General features: G+C 43.1%; 1 protein-coding gene across 6 annotated transcripts in view; it reads left to right on the top strand.

Annotated features, from left to right (window-relative positions):
* Nucleotides 1-20,349, top strand: part of CUX1 (cut like homeobox 1) — a 268,976-nt gene that overhangs the window by 122,790 nt on the left and 125,837 nt on the right. For all 6 annotated transcript variants that reach the window (XM_033077920.2, XM_033077921.1, XM_033077918.1 and 3 more), the window contains exons 5-8: nt 12,310-12,447; nt 15,729-15,852; nt 17,775-17,851; nt 18,610-18,676. In XM_033077920.2, coding sequence (XP_032933811.1) covers nt 12,310-12,447; nt 15,729-15,852; nt 17,775-17,851; nt 18,610-18,676 — 406 coding nt within the window. The remainder of the gene's footprint in view (nt 1-12,309; nt 12,448-15,728; nt 15,853-17,774; nt 17,852-18,609; nt 18,677-20,349) is intronic.

Here is a 20,349-nt window from a genome sequence, read left to right as displayed (position 1 = left end):
GGTATCCATGGAGAGCTCTCCTTTATAAACAGCCATCAGTGTTCATTTATCACACGTGTTGCTTTGCCTCTGTGTGGCTTTACATATCTTTTGACCTGTTCGTTTGGTATTTCAAATATTTAGGTACACTTTTAGCTCCCCAATGCTGCTGTGTTTTCTTTTGGTGTGAGAAGGGAGGGATGATGTTTGGGGGAAGCTATGCCTGGAATGCTGCAGAGTGGTTATTTAGCATTAAGAATCGCTGTTACATGACAAGGGTGCAATTTTATCAGACTTTCAATATCCTTTATAGGACCATATAATAATTGCAGCTGAAGTCTAATTCCCAGCAGCCAATTTTATGGTTCTTGAGGAAAGCGTGTATTTCTCTCCTCAGTAATAATGTGCACACTTTATATAATTAAAAAGGGCTTCTATTTTAATTTTACTATAAAATGATCTGTATTGAAACTCCAGCTACAGTGCTTTATGGATTCAGCAAAGTTTAATGATTTTCTTTCCTGACCTGACCAGAGTTTTCACTCAGGCTCACCAGTAAGGAATTTGTGGGAAGGGTGGTATTTTACTTGTAAATTTTCCTATGTATATCAGGGGGTTTCTCTTTAAAAGATAAAACAGACCTTTTATATATCTCTCTCCAGCTTTATGATGCTGTTAAAATAGCATTATCATTGCTTTGTGCTGCAAAATTTATCCTTCCTAAAGGAAAGCACATGTCAAGGAAAACATTTTGGTTTATGTACATTTATACAGCTGTAATTCTCACTCAGATCATTCTGTCTTGCTTGAGACTGAACATTTTTAATTAATGGAATTAATTTTCTCATTTAATTGCCTTATTTTCAGTATGCAGTACAGAGCAAGGGAAAAGTGAATGCTGCCACATGAATTGCACTAATCAACAAGGTTGTCACAACTTACCTTTAAAAATAATGTGAATATATTTATTTTGAAGTAAAGGGAGGTTGGTTCTGTGTTTTGAGGAAGCCTTCTTCCATCTGTTCAAGATTCCTTTGTCTCCAGTTTTATAAAATAAGTGTATTATGTTAACACCCTTGGCTTTTAGGGTCTTAATTTTGCAAGCACTTAAAGTGAAATTGAAGCCTTGTTGTGTGTTTGGAGGAATGGTGTTGCCTTGCATAAACAGTATATTCAAAATTTTTTTTTTCCTAAATCTTTAAAGGAGAAATAGTGAGCATCTAAAATGCTAAGTATTTTTATTTCAAAAAGAAACTGTGTTCGCTACTTTCTTTTTTTAAAAAACAAAACTTCAGTGTAATTTTCAAGTAAAAGGTGGAGACCAAGTGAATGCCAGGTGTCAGTGTCTGGATAAAGTTGTTAAATAGAATTTTCTTCCTGCAATGGATCACTGCAGTTTCAGCCCAGTGCCACGGTGGATTTGCTCAGTATTTTGTCTCAATATTGCTCCTGTGTAGGCAAAGAAGAAACAATTCTGCCTTTAAACACAAACTCTGCTCTCGGGATGTGGCACAATTAAACCCAGTTGGGTTCAGCCCATAGAACAGGAAAAACCACAGAGTTTTTTCAGCATTCAGTTTGAGAGTGGGGGAAGGTTAATGCCAGCTGTTTGCTCTTGCTTTGGAGGGGCTGTGCTGCCTGCCAGGGCTGAGCCAGAAATGGGTTTCGTTTCTCCTTCATGGGAATTTTCTCTTCAGGAAACAAAACGACTCTCGGGGTGTAAAAAGTGTGTGTGTGTGCTTTTATTGGAGACCCTTCCCAGGTCTGTGCTGTGATCAGATTTGGTGCTATTTAATGTGGGTGATGTGGGTTTTAGCTCAGAGGACCTGCTATCGAAGGGAAGTACAACAAAAAACAGAGAAGATAAAAATAAGACTTTTTTTTTTTAATGTGCCCTGTCAAAACAATCAAAAGCAATAACAGTGAAAGATGGCTGAAGTGGAAGTTTTATCTTTCCCTTGCTCCTTGCCATCATAAATTGCACACCCAGCCATGGGGGCTGTGTCTCACAAAGGGTTTGAAGGAGGAGCAGGCTCCTTCCAAAGGAGTTTTCCACACACCTATCACTATGTGTAGTATTTTACACACAATCCCAGTTCTGCCTTGCAAATTCCAACTGCCCTGCATAGAGCGTTCTTTTTCCAAGGAATTCTTTATTTGAGAAAACACAAAGTTCATTTTAAATAAATGATCAGTAAAGCACAAAATAAGTGTGAAGGAATTACTTCTAAATGCAGAAATTAAAATTATTTGCAGTGCTTGCAAATAATCACCCATTTATCAGCTTTTGCCTTTTGATTATTTAGAACTCATGGCCCTCTCTAGACTTGCACTGCTATTTGGGCTACAAGTAAATTCCATTTGAAGTGTATTTGGTCAGTGTCCTGAGGTTAAAGGTGATACAAGAGAAAAACAGGTTTGATTTTGGATTTGGTTGGATGTTTTTACTTCCAGAAAAATTACCTGCTGCTTATGTTGGAGGTGATAATGTGTATGAAATTGTTGTGTTTATGTATGTCCTGTGCCGTGCTTGGATTTTTTGGGAAAGTGTAACGCTAAGCAGAAAAGTTAATGCCAGGCCTGGTAACAAAGTCTGCATAATACTTTTACAGACCTAGATGACTCATGATGTGCTAAAATTTCAACCTAGGTACCCCCAGTCTTTTCTGTCAGTAGGGAGAGCTGGGTGCAAATTTATGCAAATTTAGGGGGTAATAAAGAGAGGTGAGGGAAAAGAGGTTCACTCTGAAGGACTGTGTTTAAGCACATCCCAAAGTAGAATACTAAAAAGTTAATACTTAGAGTGCTCTTGTCTGAGATAATGGTTGATTGGTTGGCAAAACTGTCTGAAGAGCAAGATCAAGTCATAGTAAACCCTGAGTGTGTGGTACATCAAGGCTGAACAGCACAGACCATTTTTGAGAAATGTTTGGTATCGTTGCAGGGTGAAAAATTTTAGGCAGTTCCTCATTTGTTAATAATACATGTCAAAACTGTCACCCCTTTCCCAATAAAATATGTTGGAATAAAACAAAGGACAGACCCATAAAATGAACAAGTTTATGGTTTTGCTGCCCCAGACTGTACAGGGGAAATGAATATTCATAATGTGCCTTTTCTCAACGTTATAGGGAAAGGAAAACAATATTATAGTGAGTACTCTCAAGGGGAAAAGGAAGCAAAATGAACTTGCTCACAGAAACAGAAGTGGCACAGACACCCCTCAAGCGCAGCAGTCGGGTGTCTTTCTAAACACACTTGAAAATCTGATAAAATTAAGCAGAAAATTGAGCATAGTTAATACTTGAAAGAGTGAAAAGCCATAAACCCCTGTGGCTGCAGGCAGTGATTTAGCTGGTGAGTGGATCCCATCTGAAGCCAAAATCCTTGATGTTTCACCTGCGTGTTCAGAACAGGTAAAAAGAAAGAGTTGCACAAACAGGAAAATCTGGAAGCAAAGTCTGTACTGTAAAAAATTATGGACTGTGAAAATTTAGTGTTCTGGAAATGTGCAAGGGGTGCCCGAGTGGGAGTGAGAGGAACAGTTTGAAGTCCCGACTGCCCAGGGGAGATTTGAGCAGAGTTCTCAGAGGGGCAGAGCTGGCGCCGTTTGGTTTTCCAGAATATCCTGAATCGCCCGGGATGCTGCTCCAGCCTTGGCAGTCCAGCGCTGAGGAATGTACAAGTAGCTCAATAATCACTTCAGCCTCCTTTCCCGTGGGGCTGGAATTCCGAGCGCAGCACAACGTGCAGTTTGGGATGTGTGCTGGCTGAGTGCATGCTGGTAGGGCAGCACTGTTAGTGTTACACAGCTATTTTCAGATGGAGCACGAAGTCCTGGCCAGTTCCCATCTTTAGAGCTCATTCACTTTATCCTTCTGTTTTGAAACCCATGTCAAAATAACTGAAAATAGTTCTGTTACCTGAATACGTGGCTTGAAGTTGGGCTTGTCTGATCACATACTTTTTTCTCTAGTTTTTCTCGTTGAATTAATAATTGGATAAATTCCTTTGTAAAAGCCGGAATAAATATTCAGAGGAAGAAATATCCCTAAAGCATTCACTTTAAAAAATTTATTGTGTGGTTGTCAAGCCCTATTTCATTTGGTAGGCTGGAGGCACGGAAGGAAGAGGGGAGGTGCAGACAAGGGGAAGGATGCAGTGAATAGGAGCAGGAAGAATGTGCAGGAGAAGGAGATATCCCAGCAGATATCCCTACGGAAAGGGGCCGTGTTCACCTGCAGGGTGTCACCGTGTTCACCTGCAGGGTGTCACCGCAGCCCTTCCGATCATTTTGCTGCAGGGAGAGAGATTTAGAGCAGCCCCAAGGCCCGTGACTGGAGCAAAAGGCAGAGCATGCTGGCGAGGGGGAATATTGGACTTTCCCTTTCTCAGTTGCAGGAATGTGAACTGGAATTAAAATAAACCCCAGCTTTCGGAGGGTTTAGTGCTAAGTCTGTTCTGAAGCTTTTAGGAGAAAGAAGGGATGGATATAGCAGAAATGCTTTCAAACATAGTAGAAGGCTCTTTTTTCTTTTGTAATCTCAAAGTAAGAGAAATGGAACTTGAAGTACAAATGTTTTTTCTGTAAATGTCCTTTGCACTGAACTCACTGTATGAGCAGAAATTCCAGTGTCCTGGGCCATTACTAGAACATTAACAATCAAATCAGAGCCTTTTCAGTTGCAGTGGCTTCTCTTGTAACTCATTAGGTTCTTTTTCAGCTGACATAGTGCCATCAAATACTGCCCTACCTATTATGCAAACCCCACGTTTAATATTAAAAACTTTTCTGAGGATTTACTTTGGTTACCGCTTCGAAAATACAGGGAACTGCAGTGCAGTTCATGAAGGAGTCGATCATTTACTCTGTTTTACGTGATTTTTTTTTTTAAATTCTTAGGATAGTGATGCATCTCAATCTGAGCCATCTTCCAGGCAGTAACCATTCCCGAGCTGGGAGATAAATAAAGGGTGTTTTTAAATAATAGCCCACAAGATGTAGGGACCACACTCTGGTAGGGATCTGTATGATTGTGGTCACATTGCCTGTACACCATCCCGTGCTGTTTCATTTAACCCTGCAAGCTTTGGAGAACTTGTGCGGTGATTAATGGGGAGGAAAGGCGCCGGTCTGCTGCCACTCCCCCGTCCCCATGCAGGGGGGTCCCATCACTCTGCCTCTGTGCTTCCAGAGGTCGCCACAATTTGGGATTCGGCTTTTTTTGGGTTTTGTTTTAATTTTCTAGTAAGGAAAATGAGAGTCCCTCACCCTCTTGTGGGCACTTTGAATTCCCCGGTAGAGCCTGCACAGAACGCTCTGACAGCCGGAGGGTGAGGAGAATGCTGTTAAAAAGTGGGAAAAAATAAAAGGAAGACACAGATCCCAGTCCTGTGGGATGGGGGAGTAAGAAAATATGTATAATTCTTGATTGAAGGAAGAACCTTTTCATGGTTTTTATGAAGTGAGGAGTTGGAGAGATGATGAGCTTTGTTTCAAATGGAATTACGGCTATAACTCTTCTGTCCCTGGGCTACCAGAGTCATAGGGGAACGGGAGCAAAGCCTTCATTTATTCCATGAAATCTTTGTCTCAGTCTCTCTAGGCTATTTCAATTTACCCCTGAAATTTCTGGGGAATAATTAATGAATTAATTAAGTATGCTGTGAGGTGTTTGAATATTCAAAAGCTACAATGTAATTATTATTTTTTCTAAAACACATTTCAGGTTATTTTCAGACATGCAGTCTCCCACAAAAGCTGTTACTGCATCAAAAGCTCGTGGAGCTTTTCCGTGTCTGTAATCCAGGGATCATTCTCCGGCAGGAACACTCTGTGGAAAGAGCAGTGTTGCATTTGGGAAGGGAGAAAAAAACTTCCTTTACTTCGTGACCAAAGTATTGTGACAGCAGGGCTGAACTCCTGGCTCTTTGAAAAAGTTAAATCACGTTAATAAAGTTGTGTTTTAGGAGGATTATTATTTTTTCTCCCTCCCTTATCGTTTCGTGTGGGCGTTTCTGGTGAGCGATCACCGAGAGCTTTGCTTACAGAAATTCAGTCGCGTTGAAAGAGACGCGTTGCCTTCCTTGAATTATTTTTAGATCCCAACCTTAGGAAACACATTTCCAGTGATATAAATTATTAATTGCCCCTGTAGTTGTGGCACTGTTTCATAACTTGCTTTCTTATCATTTCCAGTGTTACAGGCCTGTAAATGAAGAGGGAGGAGGGGGGGTTGTTAAAAGGCGAGTCCTTTGTTTTGGAAGAGGCTCTTTAGGAGCTCCATGTTATGATACCAAAGGAATGGATTCAAAGGAAAAGAGAATAGGTTTAATTTAGATATTAGGAAGGAATTGTTCCTTGTGAGGGCGGGCAGGCCCTGGCACGGGGTGCCCAGAGAAGCTGTGGCTGTCCTGGAAGTGTTTAAGGACAGGTTGGACAGGGCTTGGAGCACCCTGGGCTAATGGAAAGTGTCCTTGCCCATGGCAGGGGATGGACGAGATGAGCTTTAAGGTCCCTTGCAACCCAAACCATTCTGTGATTTTGTGATTTCTATGAATGTATTTTGCAAATAAGCCGAGAGCGAACCTCGGGCCGGAAAGAGTGAAGCGCTGGGTTCTCGTGCTATCCCTGGCCCATCCGTGAGGGTTCCCCCGCACGGCAAGACCCCGTTTGTGATGATTTTACAGCGTGTGAGGAGCCCCCGGCACCGCACCGGCACCGCGGCCGCCGCCCGATCCGCCCGCGCTGCGATCCAGGCCGGGCTTTGCCGCTCCCCGCGCCGCGCTGCGGGCCGGGGCCGGCCGGGGGTCCCGGGGGCTGTGCGGGCTCCGGGCGGTCACTCCGGGCTCCGGACAGCCCCTGTGGGAGTCCGGACCGCCTTTCTGGGGATCCGAGCAGCCTCTTCGGGGGTCCGGGCAGTGCCTCAAGGGGGTCCGGGCAATGCCTCGGGGGATCCTGGCAGTGCCTCACGGGGTCCGGGCAGTGCCTCACGGGGGATCCTGGCAATGCCTCACAGGGTCAGGGCAGTGCCTCGGGGGATCCTGGCAATGCTTCACATGGTCCGGGCAGTGCCTCAAGGGGTCCAGGCAGTGCCTCACGGGGGATCCTGGCAATGCCTCACGGGTCCCGGGCAGTGCCTCACGGGGTCCGGGCAGTGCCTCACGGGGTCCGGGCAGTGCCTCACGGGGTCCGGGCAGTGCCTCACGGGGTCCGGGCAGTGCTCAGGGGTCTCGGTGCTCCCTCCCGGCAGAGCTGTCGGCGCCCGTTCCTCAGGACTGCTCTCGCCGAGCAGCACTCCACAGTCTTAGGGTTAAATATATATATTTATATAAATATATGTGGGGAGAGAGGGTAATTTGGCCCTGCGCGCTGCAAATTGAACATTTAAACAATGACACGGTTTTTCCACTCCGTTTGGCAAAACCCCCATCAGGCCTTCGGTGTTGTTGGGGGTCCTCACCCCTCACGGCAGCAGCAGCCACGGTCAAAGGGTTAAACATAAACTTTAAACATTCCCTGTCCCGCAGGAGCTCCTTTTCCAGGAGCCGAGGTGGGTTTTTCCCCCCTCTCCTTAAATAACGAGGGTGGTCCCAGCATACTCTATATCGAGACAGCTTTTCATCAGTTGCTCATCAGCATGCTAATTGCTGTATGACTAATTATGCCCTGAATTCCAGTTGATTTTCTTAATGAGACAGCTGGGTTAATTATGTAATCGTATGATTACATTAGCCCAGAGTGCCCTGGCGAAAAGGAAGGCGGGCGGCAGTGGGATGTCACCGGGCGAGGGGCACGGGGGCAGCCGTGGTCATTTTGGCCAAAATGATCGGGGAGGGCAGCGCTGTGACAGCGCCCGCGGTGTAAACAGCGGGATATGGGATTGTTGACACCGGGAGCTGTGCCTTCTTCCAGCTCACAGGATGGGGGTTCATCAACAGAACTCACTTGGGAAGTTCAGGCACTCATCGATGGGCCTGGTGTGTCTCAGGGATTGAGGTTGGGTTTGGGCTGAGCGATGTGGGATGGGGGTTGGATTATAGAGTCATGGAATATCCTGAGCTGGAAGGGGCCCACAAGGATCATCAGTCCATCAGGGACACGGCACAGCCCCAGCAATCCCACCCTGGGCATCCAGGTGTCCAAACTCTCCTGGAGCTCTGGCAGCCTCGGGGCCGTGCCCATTCCCTCAGAGCATCCTTTGGGAGAAGAACCTTCTCGTGACACCCAGCCTAAACCTCCCCTGACACAGCTCCAGCCATCCCTGGGCACAGAGAGCCGAGATCAGAGCTGCAGGCTCCAGTGAGTGTCCCCTCAGTCTCCTCCAGCTGAACAAACCAAGTGCCCTCAGCCGCCCCTGGTGCGGCCCCTCCTGACCCTGCACCGTCTGCGTGTCCCTCCTTTGTGCACTCTACAGCTTTATATCTTCCTTACATTGTGACACTAAAAACTGCACTCGGCATGGTGGGGGGCTGCCTCATGTAATGCATAGGTTGGACAAAATCAATCTCAGTATTTCTTTTAAAATTGTTTGTGAAGTCAGTAGTTTACATACCTGAACAGCAGAAAAAAAAAAAAAAAAAAAAAAAAAAAAAGAAAAGAAAAAAGGTTCCCTGCCCTGCTGTTGAGAAAAGATTCCTTGTCAGGACATGTGCGTGGTGTGAGAACAGCCTGAGAGGTGTTGCTGTGGCAGTGTCGCACCAGCTCATTTGATGTGAAGTATTAACCGCTATAAAAATCACTTCGCATTTGTAACATTAATTGTTTTCTTGTCTGTGTCCGCTGAGACGTGTCCATCCTCCTCCTGTGTGGGGACAGAAGCTCCTCTGCGAGGGGACAGCGAGGTGTGCCCCAGCAGTGAGCAGGGGATGTACCCAGAGCTCTGCAATCCCTGGGGAAGGAGAGGCAGGAACGGGCTCTGCGGGCTTGGAAATTCAGCGCTTTCTGTTTCTGCTGTGCTAGCGTGGAGGAAAGCTCGTCAGGGATCGGATCCAGATGTGCTGGGCTGCCTGCAAACACAGGAGACAGGGGTCTTCTCTGTGGGTATGGCATGCAACAAGTGGATTAGGGAAAATGAGCAGAATAGGAAGCAAGAGGAAAAAGGTGCACTAAATTTAGTGTAAAAATAGAGATCTCAATCTACTCTTGGGCAGTGATGATCTTGCAAAATGCTTCTAAATGATCAGATCCTTTTTACTCATTTTCTGATTTTTTTTATTTATCTTGTGCCTAGCAGGTATTCTGGAATTTCACAAGAGAAAATTCAAAGCAAGGGAATAATGTGTGATGAGGTTTCCATATTTCAGTGTTCAATGAGGTGATTTTTCTTTCTTACAGACCACAGAAAGGGCATTTTTTTCACTGCCTCTCTCCATAAGCCAGGGCCAGTTGATTTTTTTTTGAGCTGTGTATGCCTGTTGTTTGTGTAATGAATCGAAAGTTTTGGTCCATTGCTTGTTTAAAAATTCAGTGACCTCCTGTTAAATGACATGAAACATACTTTGCAAACCTGGTTAATATAAAAAGGTATGTTTTTCCATGCATGCATGTGTTGGGAAAAGGAGAGTATTTTTATTTATTTTTAATCCGCTCCACTCAGGTAGGAAAAAAACCCATTGTGACTGTAAGGTTTATACTTGTTACAGGTTAATTGGTGTTTATAAATACTCCAGAAATAACAGGTTTTTAGGCTTTTCAAGCTAAAAGAGCACGCTGAAGCTTGCCGTGAGAATTATTTTTCTCTCTGCCCAAAATGTCTTGGTTGGTCATTTTATTGTCATACAACAATTAGTTTTCTTTAATGCAGTTTATAAAAATTAGGTCTAAGAGGTGCTTCACCCGTGGGATTTTTTTACATGTCCTCCAGCAGTATTTGGTGGCTGCAGGCCATTAGTCCTTCAAATAGACTCTAGTGAAGTTTGAAGTTTAATGCACAGAGACTTTTTTTACATTTTGTTTGTTCTGTCACTGTTTTGCTACTTGAACATTAACCTTTAATAGAGCTAAATTAAATATACATGTCCTGATGAATAATTATGAGATTGCAAGCATTTTCATTTTGTACACAAAGCTTCTCAGGGATTGCAAATTTGACTAAAGGTTTAGTCATTATTCACTTTATAATGCCCATGTTATTTTTGTCTTTTAATTCTTTACTGATTTCAGTATAAAAAGCCCTGTGTATTAGGAGCAGAATACCTCTTGTGCATGTCCTGGCTTTATACAACGGGCGTGTTAAAATGAGGGTGGGGAAAAGTGCACCCACAATTTGGTCAAGTTCAGTTTCTTTCATCATGGCACTTTAACACTTATTTCATATAAATTTATTTTACTTAACACTTATTCCATAGAAACACCCACAGCTGAAGCTCAAGATCCCAGGCCTGATAGGATTCGTGGTTCCTGTAACAATTTAAGACGTGGCCAGAGCGAGACAATCCTGCCTTTCTTTGTGCTCAGCAGATGAATGTCCCGGGCTGGCTCTTTGGGGGATGCTGAGCTGCAGCAGTGTGACAAAACCCTCCTTGCAGAGGAAGGTCAGGGACCTCCATGGGAGCAGGGGAATGTTGTGACAGCCCACGCCGTAAGAGGACCATCCATAAATACTGCAGAGCCTTCAGCTCGTGCTACTGCTGCCACTTCAGCTCTCTATTTTATTCCTTACCTGTACCCTCCTGTCTCTGCCACCATAACATTTTAAGTTTGATTTATTATAAATATTTTAATACAGATAATAATAACGAAAAGTATTTGGCCTAAAAAGCATAAATGAAAAAGCTATGTAGTCATAAACTATGTATGTACAGAGAACAGATGACAAGCAACCTAGATTTTGTATTATGAACAGGGTAATGCCATAAGCTGTTGAAGAGCCCAACTAACAAAATGCAGCAGGCTGCTACTTAGAATGTCTCTGAGCTCAACATAACCCAGTGCTATTCTTTTATAAACTATGCAACAACGCTGGCATATTGAAAAAACACACAGGCTCATGCTTAATGTGTTAACAGAGGTACAATAGACTTATTATGTGTTTCCAGAGACTGGAACTGAGGGTGGTCTGAAAAATTAATGACTGTGGTGGTTGAAAATTAAGTGAACTCCCTAATATATACTGTTGTTGATCCACTGAGTTTGGTGTTTAGCATTCCTCAACAGGAGACTAAATCTTTGCAGCCATTTCACAAGAGATGCTGGCGCCCGTAGCAGAAATGTATTCAATAATCTTTTATAAGTCCATCAAACTCTGGAGTTTTCCTGTCCTGACTGGGAAGAAATCCCAGAATAAATCACACGTGCCCATGTCAGGTGTGTGCTGAGAACTCTCTTTACCAGAAGGGGATGAACATCTGAGAGGACATTTGGTTAAGACATTTGGTTAGTGGAAGAAAAAGTGAAATCCAAACCCAAGGGTCGTGGAATTGATTACATGCAGACAATGTTTCTGTCAATTAGAAAAAAGTGCCACTCAGATCTCCATGGTCACAGAACCTGTTTGAGCTCTGCTGTGCAGGACGGCAGAGTTTGCTTCAGAAATTCACTCCTCCACAAGCAGAGGGCTATGAGGGACAGTAGCTGTCAGTGAACTCTGCAGTTTGATTGCTTTTCACCCAAAAATTCTCATTTTGCAATATAAAATGTGAAGCTTAAAACTCTCACATGCCTTTGTATCATGACTGTCTGCACCCAGGAACACTGTCCTGGGGATTAGTGCCAGGATGGAGAAGCCATGTCTGAATTTCATGGAATCACAGAATGGTTTGGGTTGGAAGGGACCTTAAAGCTCCTCTTGTTCCACTCTCCTGCCATGGGCAGAGACACCTTCCACTGTCCCAGGTTGCTCCAAGTGCTGTCCAGCCTGGCCTTGGACACTTCCAGGGATCCAGGGGCAGCTACAACCAGGGCAAGCTGTGCTGGGATCTCACTACCCTCACAGCCAAGAATTTTTTCCCACTGCTGTCTGGCAGTGGGAAGCCATTCCCCCTTGTCCTGCCACTCCAGGTCTTGTCCCAGGTCCCTCTCCAGCTCTCTTGGAGCCCCTCTCAGGCACTGGAAGGGGCTCTGAGGTCTCCACAGAGCTTTTTCCTCTCCTGGCTGAACACCCCCATCCCTCTCAGCCTGACTCTGTATTTAAAAGGAACATTGATAGAATTAAATATTTCTGCTTTTTTAAACTTTGCAGGATATACAATGTGATGAATGTACAGCTCTAATATCTCCAAGAAGGGCCCTGCTGGCACCAAAATGGAGAAAAAACGACACTTGTGCTCTGAACTGCTTGGGTCACAGAAGTGTTCCTGTTACATTTTATTTTACTGTTTCTTTTTCAGATCCGGTTCCAGCCTTGGATTTAGGACAGCAGCTTCAGCTGAAGGTTCAACGCATGCACGATATTGAAACAGAAAACCAGAAACTTAGGGAAACTCTGGAGGAATACAATAAGGAATTCGCCGAGGTGAAAAATCAGGGTAGGTTGCAATTGTATTATCAGCTTTTAATGCACACTGAAATTTGAAGACAGGGTTTGAATTCAGTTTTATTCCTAGAGGTAGACGTGACACTAGCATTGAAATTCAGCAGAGAAAGTGCAATGGTCTATTAGAGCCACTTCTGTGTTTGTGTGTGGAGATGGGCTTTGGGCAGACTCTTTGGATTTCTTAAAAGTTTCATTTACTGTAGCACCAAGTCAGAGTTGTTATTCTGCATATTTGGTTGTAGCCTTCAGCACTGAAAATTACACCTGACTGACGTTATTTGTGACATTTTATAAGAAGCAGTGCTGGTACTGACATCAAGCTGAACGTGGGTGTTGGTACTTGCAGGATGTGCAGCTTGCACAGACAGACACAAAAATTCTGTATTTTGTACCCACATATGAATCTGTACAAAATGGAACTTTTTCTGTACTGTGTTTCTTTATCAAAATGTACTACTGGAGTACATTCAGCATATGCACTTTATTTTTACTCTAGAGACCATCCATAGAGCAATGTAAATACAAGCTATTACTGTTAAATTATTTAAGTTTTAATGAGACTAAAGTACATGAAAATACATGAAAATCTCAGTGAGATTTAAAGCCTGTTGGCTTCAAGACTGCTTAAATTTTCTTGTGATTCAGTTTGCTGCACCAAGAAAAAAAATTTCTCAGCCATACATTTAGTTGCCCATTCATGGGACTTCTCATGTCCATTTTTAATGCCCAGTTCTGGATGATGGAAAGGTAAAATATCTTGGCATTCAGAAAAATTAAGATTTTATTTTATATTTTATATTATGGAACTGTTGCACCCAAGTAACATTTGAAAGCTGCATTAGCAACTAAGTTGATTTTGTTAAATCTCTTTTTTTGCTGAGGGAATATCTACACAGTTAGATGTTTTCAAATATATTTTGTTTTAATGTAGAGGGTGTGACCCCTGGAGAGGACAGGTATCAGCATGCCAGGATTTGGCCTGGACTGCAGGAGATGTCATGTTGGAACTGTAAATGCTCCAAGCAAGACTATATTTTTTGCTGGAAATGTACAATCATTGCAGTTCACTGTGCAGAGTTTTCCTGAGGCTGTGCATCCAGTACATCCAAGCATGACATGGGGGTTCATCCCACAAAGTGGAAAAGCTCTTGACTTGTAGAGTTTTTTTGCTACAACCACTCCTAACTGGCATTTTTGATTTTCCCTGGTGTGCTGGAACTTCCTTCCCATTTTCCCACTGTAGCCTTTGTGTTGTTTTTCACTCCAGCGCCGTGGCTTTACTCTCAAACAGGGATTAATAAACTATCCAGGGAAAAGGCTGTTGTTAGCTGAGGGTGCTTTGATCAGTTAATCTCTTTGTTTGGAGGGCTGGTATGAGCTCTATGGTGCCTGTAAGAACTTCCAAACCTGGTATAAATGGCAGTGCCTGACAAGCAAGGTTGACCTGAGCACTGAAAAAGGCACTTAGTGCCTTCAGCTGTACTGAATCTATTGCTAGGTGCTTAAAGATAAAATCAGATTTTATTATGAAAGTTATGTTTCCCCCCATATTTGTGCACTTCTTGTGTTCATTTTCATAGTTTTGTTTTCTTTTAAACTTAGACATTGAAGCTTAGTCAAGGTGCAATCACGTGCATTTCCATGGGATTATTTTGCTCTCTCTCCATATACCAGAATACTTTTGCAGATTTATATCTGACCTGGAGCAGAGGTGTCCCCAGAAGGGAGTGCAGCATCCTACTGTCTGTGCAAAGGACCATCCTTTGCTTGCTCAGGAAGAGATCAGGATTTGTATGACTTCCCTGATCTCATGGAAGAATTTCCCTTTGCTTAAGAAAAAAAAGAAGTGACGTGTCCTTTTCACGGCTTGTTACTCAGTAATGAGCCTCAGCTGATTTCTGCACAGCCAGCAAAATCCTGCTCCTTCAGGCAGAGGCAGCTGCTTTGCTGGCAAGCATTTTTACCACTCTTCCCCGCTTTTTCGTGGTCACAGTGGCCCAAGCTGGCTTTGGTAGTGCCCAGACAGCAGATCATGTCACCAGCTACCTCCTGTCTGCTTCACAGCTCCCTGCTCAACTCTCAGCGTTGGGATTTTGAAAGGATTATGTGTGCGTTTGTGTGATAGTACTGAGGTTTTTTTCCCCCCAAGCCCATAGAGTTTATTTTTCATATTAGGGTTTGTCTTCCTAGGATGTTTCTGCAGAATATGAAACTTTTCACATCCAAGAGTTTTTATTTTTTCCTCAAGCATTATTAATGGTATCTGTTAATAGGCTGATGTCTTTAACCCCCCCTGCATCCTGGTGTGAGTACTCTAAACTGTGTTGCTGCTGTGAGTCTTCTGGCAGTCCAAGACTTTTTCCAAATTCCATTATTGTTACAAAGCATACTCTGGTGGATGTCCTGCTTTTCCTCTCCGGAGCCCTATAAGGATTCAGTCCTTTCCTGTGGGTGGGATCACAGAGCTTTCACGTAGGAACAGATCAGGGCACGTAAGGAGATGCTGAGCTGTAGTTCTGCAGGTTTCTGCATCTGCTCTCGTCCACTGCTGGGCATGGGGAAATGCAGGAGAGCTCCTTTATCTGAGGCAAGAGTTCTTCAAATTCCTGGAAGGCTGCAAAGGCCTCAGAAAGTTAAAATAGTCAATGTTTGTGTGTAAACCCTGGGGTGGATGACAAGGCAGCGACAGCAACTGGGACATACAGAGCTCCAGTGCCTGCTGTTAATGCAGCAGTTGGATCCCAGCTGCTGGGTTTTTCATCAGCTGGGAAGCAGAACAGAGCTGTATCCCAGATATGTGTTCAATTAGTGTGAGATTGCATCTGTGCATGAACCATGGTGGAACTGCCTCTTAGTGCCTGAGCACAGTCAGGTGAATTAAGTGTCCTGTGTGTAAATGCATACTTAAACCTACACTGGGACTTTATTAATCTTCTCTCAGCACTGAGCTAATTTTAGGCAAGTCAATAAGGTGATATTATATTTTACAATTGATTTTTTTTCTTCTTTTTTAAAAAAAAATCATGTTAGAGGAACCTTCTTCACTCTGCTTTCCAGCAAACTCCATTGATCCTTCTCAACCTAAACACTTAAAGTTCAATTTAACATTTAGGGAGTAAAAGGTCTCCAAAGGGACTCATATCCATTGATTTTGTGTCAGAGTTGAAGAGCTAAAGTTTAAAACACACTGAGCCTACAGGGTAAAGCAAGCCTTGTGTTGTGGAACCACGTGGAGCTGTGTAAACTCATTCTTCCCCTATTGTTCTCCTGCAGAGGTTACAATAAAAGCACTTAAGGAGAAAATCCGAGAATATGAACAGACCCTGAAGAACCAAGCAGAGAACATAGCCCTTGAAAAGGAACAAAAGTTACAAAATGATTTTGCGGAGAAGGAGAGGTGAGTGAGTGTGTGTGTGTGTGTCTGTGTCTGTGTCTGGGGGCTGGGGAGGAGGGCAGAGGTATTTTTCTGTTTAATCTTCCCAGCCAGGACTGGTGGCTGGAGACAGCTCATCCATTGAGTGATTCTGGCGATTTATGTGTTTGACACGGAATCATTTGATACTCAACTTTGCCCAGGAAAACAACTGGGAGAGTGTGGAAGTGAAACAAGGACAGATTGTCTCTTCTCTGTGGTGTGGTGGGGGAGTGTCATGTTCAGGAGGGTGCAAACCTGCTTTTATTCCTCCCTGTCCTCTGTGACACCAATCTGTCTCCATTAGCCAGGGTAATTCCTTGTGTGTCTAAGGCTCTGCAGCCCTGGGCTGGGGCAGATGAGCCACTGCACCCACAACCTGGGCCAGGGATGCACCTCCCCTGCTCCCCTGGGAATGGCTGAGACAGGACATGTCTTCCTGAATTATCCTGGGAAGGATTGCATCTTCCCACATGCCAAAATTAAGAAGGGTTTTCATTATTTACTATAGATTAAAAAAAAAATTCTGGATGCATTTCTGATCTTTTGCAAATGAGCAGCGAGCATTTGAATCTTTAGGTTGGTGGACAAATAAATCAGGCAGGAGAAAACCAAGGGGCAAAGGAGGGAGTTCTTTCAGGCTGCATTCCCTGCATTGAGAATTTATTTCTCCCATGGAGCAGTAGCACTGGAGCTGTAATATGTTCAACATAGCGTGGAAAACCTTCAGTTCATGTGAGCTTTTTAGTTGGAGGGTTGGTTGTTTAAATTCAGGGCTGTGGGGAGAATCCACCAGTGAATGCAAAGCTCTTTTTTTTTTTAATTCATCAATACCTGTGGTTCCTTTTTTGATAAGCAGCTTGTAAGCTGTGGTTTTAACAACTGCAGTTTCAATGTACTTAAAAATAAAACAAAATGGCAGGTTGTGGAATGCAAATAAAAGTGTGTGTAAGAGAGGTTTTGAGGTCTCAAAATACGTGGTTCAGTTTGAAGGGAACTGACGCATGATTCTCGCTATAAATAGTTATTAACCTGGTCAGCAGTGTTGGAGAAGAAATTTGTGCACCCTATGGAGTGCAGGCAGGATGCTGGTAGTTTCATAAGCCATTTCACAATTCTGAGATCTGCAGAATATCCTAAAAGCAGTGTTGTAAAAAGCACGGCTCCTGGGAGATGTTGGAGCAGCTCCTTTCAAAGATGAGTTTTATAACTCCTGCAGCCTGGCCCTTAGCAGAGTGCAGTTTCTGTGTGGCCAGATGATGTAAAAATGAGTTTAACTGAGACAAACAAGAAAATGTTGCCTGTGGACGTAAGAAATGTGAGCATATTACAGTTTTGCTCGTGTTCTATAGAAAATATCACTGTGAGATTTGTTTTGAAATATGAGTGTTTTCTTAAAGAGTAGCTAATAATGTTGCTGCATTTGGCACCCATTACAGCTCTGATGAAACAGCTGCTGCATCTATTCACTCTATCAGTTATGGCAACAAATTCCTTCATTATGACACTAAAATGGAAATGTATCATTCTTCTTGTACTAACTTTGTACAACAGAGGGTGCTTGGTGACAATTTTCTCAATGTGTGTGACATTTCCAAAACAAATTATGCTCAAGAAAACCTTCCACTGAAGTTGTCATTTATATAGCAGTCAACTCTTTATAATGTTCACAGCTTATGTTATGAGGTGGCTACACTGTTAAAATTTTAATAAGTGGGACCACGAAATAGGAACAGCATCTCACAACGTGACAACATTTATGGGTCCCACAGAAGCACCTTGGAGCCTGTGTGGTGTTGGCAGTTGTCTCATTCCAGTTGAGACATGTAATCACTCCATCCCCCAAATCTGAAAGGCACAGATGAGTTGTTTGAGCTCTGCTCTCACCTCTCCTCTCCCTTTCACAGAAAATTGCAGGAGACCCAGATGTCGACAGCCTCGAAGCTGGAGGAAGCCGAACACAAAGTTCAAGCTTTGCAAACAGGTTTGGCCTGGCTTTTGTGACCTTTTCCAGGTGATGAGGTGGGAGGGGAGAGGACAGGGGTGTGTCAGGACTGGGTGTGCAGCAGCTCTTGGCGTGCAGGGAGGTCCAGCAGAGCTCAGATGTGCTTTGTGAATCAGAGCAAACTCTCCTGTTGCAGCTGTCCCTGGCAAATACAGGGACAAGGCCATGGAGCACTCACAGAATCAGAGCATCCCTGGAATTACAGCAGCCCATGGAACTTACTCCATGTGGGTTCTGCTTCCACACATTTCCAGACTGTGATCAATATCTCTACTGAGCAGTGTGAACCCTGTTCCTTGCCTATTGCTATGACTTGACATTAATTGTCATTTCTGCATACTTCAGAATTCCAGGTCTGGACATATTTGGCTTTGTTTACTATGAGAACAGAAGAAATTTTATTCCCTGAACTACTGCAAAAGTATTTCAAAGGAATAAGCAGTTTAGCCAACCTAATAAGAAATTAATAATGTCTAGCTTGGTTACACAGAACCTGGAAAATTTTTGCAATGTAACAGAAATACTGTAAGAAATTGTGGAAAAAGTCAAAACCCTATGTTTTTTTCTAAGCCATAACAGTTTGCCTAGGGTAAACCTAGGGTTATCCTAGGGAGAAGGATAAAGCTAAGGAGGTGTATAGTTTTTTTTTTTTCTTTTTCATCAGGAGATGTACAGCCTTATTTATGACCAAATACTGCTATTTCACTGCTGTAATGCTTCATGTTTATGCCTTTTAGCCTTGGAAAAAACCAGGACAGAACTATTTGATCTGAAAACAAAATATGATGAAGAAACTACTGCAAAGTAAGATCTCTCTGTTTTCTTTCTATGTCTTCCTTCAGGGTATCACTGATTTTTTTGTTTTGCATCTGTCTGTTGGAGAGAGATGAGATGAGGGAGGCTCAGGCATCCAAGTTTCTGGAAAACATGGTCATAATTTGGCCTCCTATGGAGAAATTATTAGTTTTTATATTTTCTTCCCCTCAACAAGACACTTCTGGCACACACACTGCAGCATTCCTGGTTTCATTCTCAGGTGCTTCATCTGTGTATCTCTTCCCCCTGTATATCTCTTGTATTTTATTTAGAAATAGGGCAGTTTCAGAAATAAGGTATTCATTGTGATCTTCCATCCTGGTGAAAACAAAGCTACATTTAGTAAATTATTTCTCTTTGACTCTTAGGCACTGTGGTTCTTTCTTGTTTTGGGGTAGTAGTGCTTGCTCTGCCAGGTTCACCCCTAATTACAGAGAGCAGCATTTTGGGCAGATTTTCCTTGTTTTCAAGTAGAACATGAAGGTAGTCTTAAAAATATATATTCTTGTCTTCTTAATAGCTACTGTTTCCAATTATCCTCTGGTTTTATTAACCATCAGGGCAGGGAACAACAAAAGAGACAGACTGCTGCTGGTTTCCTTTGAACCCTTCATATTTACGGAAAGTTAATAATGAGAAGGAATTCTCATGATCAGCGGGATTAAGCACAAAGAGTCATTTCAGTGTCTGGAAATGGGATGGGAATGAAGCAGCCATTTCAGATGGCTGGGACACTCAGGGGAAGGGCTGGGACTCAGTGTCACCTCCCTGTGCCCACTGCCCAGGGTTAAAAACAGTCAAACTGGCACCAATTTTAATTTCTGTGCCTGGTGAGGATCTGATTCCTCACTGAGGATGTGGGGAACCCAGCTGGAGCTGACAAAATTCAGCCCATGGTAGTTTTAACAACCAGCACTTGGAGTTTAAACACCTTTTATGTCCTTCAGGATAATCTTTCAGGTGAATTTGGGTCTGGCTCTGGAAGTCCACTTTCCTTTGAGCTCCATGTAGGATGAGTTCCATGCAAGGGGATCAAAAGTATTTTTGTTCCCTCATTGATTCATCCCTCTCTAAGGGATGTAAACAAATACTGGTTCAGATGGAGCCTTAAATTCCTGCAGATTGACTTTGTTTTTTCCTGCACATAACTGATGTTGTTGCTGTTATTTCATCTTGCAGTCACTTCTGGGAGAACAGGCAGAGATCAGTGGTTGTAGGCACTGAACCTAATAACCCCTCACCCTTTTTAATGTGTTTATTTGCAGAGTGCTTCATTTTTTAATACTGTTTCCCTAAGTGCTGTAATTTATCTTACACTGAACAAAATGTGTTCTCTAAAATATTTGTTTGCATTTCTAATCTCACTCTTTCAGGGAGAATCACACAGAAATATTTATTTTTTATATGATCTTGAGAATGACTCTTACCTAATTTATATAGAATTACATAAAATTAGTAGCATCTGCAGTAACAAGAATTTTATTGTGTTCTGTAGCAAAATGATTATGGGAACTGGTCTGGAATATAGTGGTCATGGAGCTGAATCCTGAAGCAGACATTAAGTTTGTCCTTTATCTCCCAGACTAATGTACTGTGAAAACAAACTTGTAGGTCCTAATAACAGCAGAAATATTTTATCATTGTTTTGGATATTTATGACA

This window comes from Catharus ustulatus, chromosome 22 (assembly GCF_009819885.2).
Source record: "Catharus ustulatus isolate bCatUst1 chromosome 22, bCatUst1.pri.v2, whole genome shotgun sequence".
NCBI classification, from domain to species: domain Eukaryota; kingdom Metazoa; phylum Chordata; class Aves; order Passeriformes; family Turdidae; genus Catharus; species Catharus ustulatus.
The sequence above is the reverse complement of the archived record's forward strand: the minus strand, read 5'-3'. Positions and strand labels throughout refer to the sequence as shown.